The sequence below is a fragment of the Orycteropus afer genome, unplaced genomic scaffold (assembly GCF_000298275.1).
Source record: "Orycteropus afer afer isolate SDZICR_OR568_19922 unplaced genomic scaffold, OryAfe1.0 scaffold00505, whole genome shotgun sequence".
Taxonomy (NCBI): Eukaryota; Metazoa; Chordata; class Mammalia; order Tubulidentata; family Orycteropodidae; genus Orycteropus; species Orycteropus afer.
Window position 1 is genome coordinate 1,373,027 of NW_006922092.1, and position 5,431 is coordinate 1,378,457.

At 36.2% G+C, this 5,431-nt stretch overlaps 1 protein-coding gene across 1 annotated transcript; it reads right to left on the reverse strand.

Annotated features, from left to right (window-relative positions):
- Positions 1-372: 372 nt before the first annotated feature.
- Positions 373-2,684, reverse strand: CXCL8 (C-X-C motif chemokine ligand 8). The gene is made up of 4 exons (XM_007955483.1): positions 2,621-2,684; positions 1,180-1,315; positions 796-894; positions 373-394 (listed from the first exon to the last, which is right to left on the reverse strand). The coding sequence occupies exons 1-4, from the start codon at positions 2,682-2,684 to the stop codon at positions 373-375; spliced, it is 321 nt and encodes a 106-aa protein (XP_007953674.1).
- Positions 2,685-5,431: the final 2,747 nt, after the last annotated feature.

The window sequence follows — 5,431 nt, forward strand, 5'->3', positions numbered from 1 at the left end:
GGCTGAGTTGATAATTATTTTTCCCTAGTGTAGGAACAAAGAAGAAAGGAAGACACAGTTTAACTGGGACTCCGGGGACCTGGCCACCAGATTAGGGTTATGAATAATAATACAGGGTTCCTATGAACTTGAGGATTTAATGTAAACAACATTTTTTTTTTTTTCCTTTAAATAAGTATGTCATAGATATTGCATGGGACAGTAATCATTGAAAACGTCATCGTTTTGATAAAATTCAATTTAACTGGGCATCCTTTTTTTTATCTAGTCCCTACACTAGGCCTACACAATACATGAAATATTTTTGTTTCAAGCTTCTTTGGCATCTTCACTGAGGAATTCTTAGAAACGTTTTTATTTTTGTTTTTGTTTTTATGGTTCTTCTTTCTCAGCTCTGAAAATAAAAAATAAAGTAAAAATTTTAAAATTACAATTTTCTAATAAGACGAAGTAAGTATCATTCCTGAAAATATCTTTCTTGAGAAATTAATCTAGTCTTAGATATGCATGGGTTAGAAATGCTCTATATTTTCAACTATAAATAGGAGACTAGGCCATGTCTGAGCATGAGGCTCTACCAATGACTATGCCAGAATACATGCTATGCCCTGACCTTCCTGGACAAATTGAGATATGTCATTTCTTAGATAGGAGTAAAACAAATTCACTATTGCTCAGTATGGCAGAAAAGTAAAAGAAATAAAAAACATTTTTAGTAGTAGCATAAAATATGTAAGCTGACTTCTGGAGAATATATGTCAGGAAAAATTAAATATTTAAACAAAAATAACTCACTTCTTTAAAAATATCTGCACAATCTTCTGCACCCACTTCGCCTTGGGGTCCAGGCAGACCTCTTTTCCGTCCTCTCCATCATTTGCAACAAGTTTCACACTGGAATGAGAGAGAGATGATGAAGATCAATACGTAGCAGGTTTCAGACATCTATTTGCCATTCACATCATGGTTCCTCAGTAACAGACATAAGATCTAAGTCCAAAGCAACTTGGAGCTATAGCTGGGGAATACACCATACTTAAATATCATTAAGAAAAGGATTTTTTTTCCCTGCTTTGTTCACCCCTGTGCTACCGCTGCCTAAGACTTTGTTGGAGACTTCTCCTTTCTCCATCTAGATTTGCTCCAGCAAATTATCTAATCAGTTTTGAAAGGACTTACATGATTTCTGAATGTGGACAATGTGGTCCACTATCGATCACTCTCAGTTCTTTGATATATTTGGGATGGAAAGGTGTGGAATGTGTCTTTATACACTGGCATCGAAGTTCTGTAGCCATCCTGGACACAACTGCAGCTGTGAAAACAAACAAACAAAAAAAAGCAATTAAGGATTGATTTCATCAAAGGGCACAGCACTGCTAGCAATTCCTTCTGTAATTCTAATATGATTATTCAGGAACTGTGAAAAACATCATATTTTTCACAAATCTGTTCCTGAAACTGAAGGCCTGAAACTCTCCCAGACCCTGATCTCCATTATTTTTAAAACAATCATGACTGAATTTATCGAATGACTTTCTACATAAAATTTTGGAATTGTCTTTGTTTACATCTTTATATACTTTTTATTCTACTTGATATTGCATAATCCTCTGTGATATCATGAGGGTGTTTATAGTCCAAACTCAAACTTACTGCCATAGAGTTGACTCCAATTCATAGTGACTCCCATTGGGTTTCCAAGGCAATAAATCTTTACAGAAGTAGACTGCCCCATCTTCCTTCTGTGGAGCAGCTGGTGGATTTGAAAAGCTAAACTTCTAGTTAGCAGTCAAATGCCTTAGACATTGCACCACCAGAACTCCTTGAATTTATAGTAGGCAAACTAAAATTCACCAACAGAGAAATGATCTCAGGAAGAATTAATAGTAATGTATCTATGAGTTGCATAGAGGTATCTTAAATTTTAGTAAAACTCTGAATGCTAAGAGCAAAGAAAATATATAGAAATTATGTGCCATAAACATCTTAATCTATATTTTTTTCATAAAAGGGATCCCAGGATCAGGGTGTCTTTAAACCAAACAGAAACTGGTGGTTGTCAGAGCTTTGTCAATAAAATACTAAGTGGAGGGAAATTACCTGAGTTACCTTGACCAATAATAACTAATACGGATAACAACAGCCAAGAAGGAGCTCTGGTGGCATAGTGCCTAAGGCATTTGATTGCTAATCAGAAAGCTGGTGGTTCAAACCCACCAGCCACTCCTTGGAAGGAAGATTGGGCAATCTTCCTTAGAGATACTGCCTTGGAAACCCAAGGAGGTCTCACTGTGAGGTGGATCTCACTCGATGGCGGTGAGTTTGGTTTGGTTTGGTTTATGGCCAATAAAATATAGTATAAATTAAAGATTTATGTTACATATATGCATACTATAGAGTCTGAATAATAGAAATAGAATGCCCACATAAAAGTTTCTATTTTACTATACTTCATATAGGAACAGCCTAAATAATTAAAATTTCAACTTAGCATTAAATGACTGTAAAGATTTTCTTTTCCTGAATCAAAAGGATTTTTGTTGTCAAAGTATTGATAGTCTTACCATCTGAGCACTTACACAGAGGACAACTCTGCAGATGAGAAAAATTTGCTTACCTTCACACAGAGCTGCAGAAAGCATAAAAGCTGCCAAGAGAGCAACAGCCAGCTTGGAAGTCATGTTTACAGAAGCTGGTTACTTCCTGTTACTTCCTGTAAACTTCTCACTGGCTCTTTTCCTAGACACTTGTACACTCTGCTGTCTCTGAGGACTTGTGTTGGCTGGAGTGCTCCAGCGGCTTTTTATACTATCGTAACACAGAGAACATATGCACCCTCATCCTTGCATTATGTCAGAGGAAATTCCACAATATGCAACCATCCGCCCGTGCTTTGAAACCAAACCTGAGTCATCACACTTCCCTGCTCTCTTATCAAATTTTCAGCATGATTGAAGTTTTATTTGAACATTGATTTTAATAAACATGTTTTTAACATGAAAACTTTCCAGTTTGATAAATAATTACCAATTCCATTCCTTTTTATTTATAGATAACTTTATCATAGTATTGTGTAGCCGACAGAGTAGCAGCTGTTAGAGCAAAGTCATTTACGATTTTTCATTTTATGATCCCTCATTTCTTTCAGTAAATTATATTATCTGTAATGATATACTCTACTAAACCACTTTTATTGGGGATATAATTTATGATAAGTCCTTTTCAAAACATTTTAAAGCGTTTCCAGTAACTATTACTGCTCTCAAGGAGCGTGGTACAACTGTCCAGAAGATTTGATTTTCTAACATATGTTAACAGAATGAAAGGGGATACCTACTACATATAGAAATAATTCAGTTCCAGAAATATTTTTTAAGCAACTTTCTGAGTAATATGTGGGATATAGAGATGGACAAGACTAAGTATCTGTTCTCAAAGAATTTGGTCTCTTAGAAGAAGAAAGTCATGTAAAGATCTGACTATATTAGAGTAGGCAAGTGCTACTAAAATAATTCCCAGGGCATATGAGCAGAATCTTCCATAAGCAGTTTGAGCAGGAGATTGAAGAATGGGACGACTTCAATAGAGGGAGATGAAGGAAAACAGCACATTCTAGATAGGAAAACTATTCAAGGACACTCAAGTGGCAAAGTCAAGGACCAGAAAGCAGTACAATGGGGCTGTTTGACTGGGGTGGGAATAAGATGGTAGCTAATGGAAAGTTAAATGGTGTATTATTAGTGGAAAGAGCATCTGGATTCAAACCCTAGTTCATCCACCTGATGTTTGTGTGCCTTATAAACTTCATGAGTTCCATTTCTGTATCTATGACAATGTTGGTAATAGCTACATATCTTATAAAGCAAATAGTTGTACACTTCCTGGTTTAAATTTTAAACTGGTACATTGTCATCTACTCTAAGAGTTGTGGCTTATATTTTTTATTTTTCAGATGACTGACTTGCAAGCTTCATTTCATTTGCCTGAGAAGTGCTTTTGGAGAAATAGTGGTTTCCAAAATACCTAATTGAGCCAGATCAAAGCATGTGATAATTTCATGGAAACACAACACCAGTTCAAGTTATGGTTTGCTCAAATTTGAGCTCCGGCTCAAAATTTGATTGTATTAAAAATAGAAGTTGACGTTTGAAATTAAAAGTTTGGTGTATATAAAGTTTTAAAATAGCCATAGAATTTCAGAATACTTGAGGAACTTGCTAACTGGTTTTAATGTTGATGTGGGATTTAATTCAGAAATTACTTGGCAATAAGTGATTGACAAGTAAACAAAGAGTTATGATACTTTAAAATGTGAACATTTGTGGTTTGGGGAAAGTTTTCTTTTGCTGAAAGATTTGTGTAGTCATCTCATGCTATCTTGTTAAATATTACTTAAATTTACTTGATGTCAGGGATATATGTGTGTGTGTGTGCAAATTAATCCTCACAAAAATGGGATAAATACAAATATCCTTACTTTAAGTGGGGGAAACTCAAAGATCACACATCTATGTTATGGTGGAGCTGGTGGTTCAAAGTACTTATTTATTGCATCCTTGGCCTAAAACCACATTCACAAAGAAACATTGAAAAGACTTCTTCAGGATTTAAGACATGAAGTCACCTTGGCATGACTGTGAAATTTCTCACTCCATCCTTCTTGCTAGTCATCATGGATCTTCAGAGGTAAGTCCTGATTTCCTGTGATACAACCACTAAGGAAGAGTCCTTACAATAGGAACAGTGTTCTTCTCTGGGCAAGTACACAATTTACAAAGAATTTAGCTTGGTTTGACACCTTTCCTCCTTCCCAGGAAGCTCAATACAAAAATAAGCTCACCCACACAAGGGTGTGTGGATGGGGAATGCTATATGGGGAGTGCTTTCCAAGAGATTGTTCCTGAGCAATTATGTTGCTTTCTTTACCTTCCTCCAACTAGCCTATGGCTAGAGAACAAAGTAGTACCATTATCTAATTAACCAAAGGGTTTCATTATCTTTTATGGCAAACCAAAACCAAACTCACTGCCATAGAGTCAGTTCTAACTCATATAGTAACCCTACAGGACAGAGGAGAACTGGCCTTTAGGATTTCCAAAGCTGTAAATTTTATGAAAGTAGACAGCCTTATTTTTCTTCTTATGTTGTACCACCAGAGCTCCTTTTCTAAATATATATAACAAAGTAAGTGTTTATATAATGCAGTTCCTATTGTTTTAACTCTGTTGTTGTTGTTATGTGCCGTTGAGTCTGACCCGACTCATAGCGACCCCTCCTTGGGTTTCCGAGGCAGTATCACTACAGAAGTAGATTGCCCCATCTTCCTTCCGAGGAGTGGCTGGTGGATTTGAACTTCCAGCCTTCTGGTTAGCAGTCAAGTGCCCTAGGCACTATGCTACCAGAGCTCCTTGTTTTAACTCTACTGCTT

Coding starts and splice junctions, on each gene's coding strand:
- CXCL8 (XM_007955483.1), bottom strand. CDS start 2,684: ATGACTTCCAAGCTGGCTGTTGCTCTCTTGGCAGCTTTTATGCTTTCT. Junction 1,316..2,620: donor TTCTGCAGCTCTGTGTGAAG/GTAAGCAAATTT, acceptor TTGTTTTCACAG/CTGCAGTTGTGTCCAGGATG. Junction 895..1,179: donor TGTCCACATTCAGAAATCAT/GTAAGTCCTTTC, acceptor CTCTCATTCCAG/TGTGAAACTTGTTGCAAATG.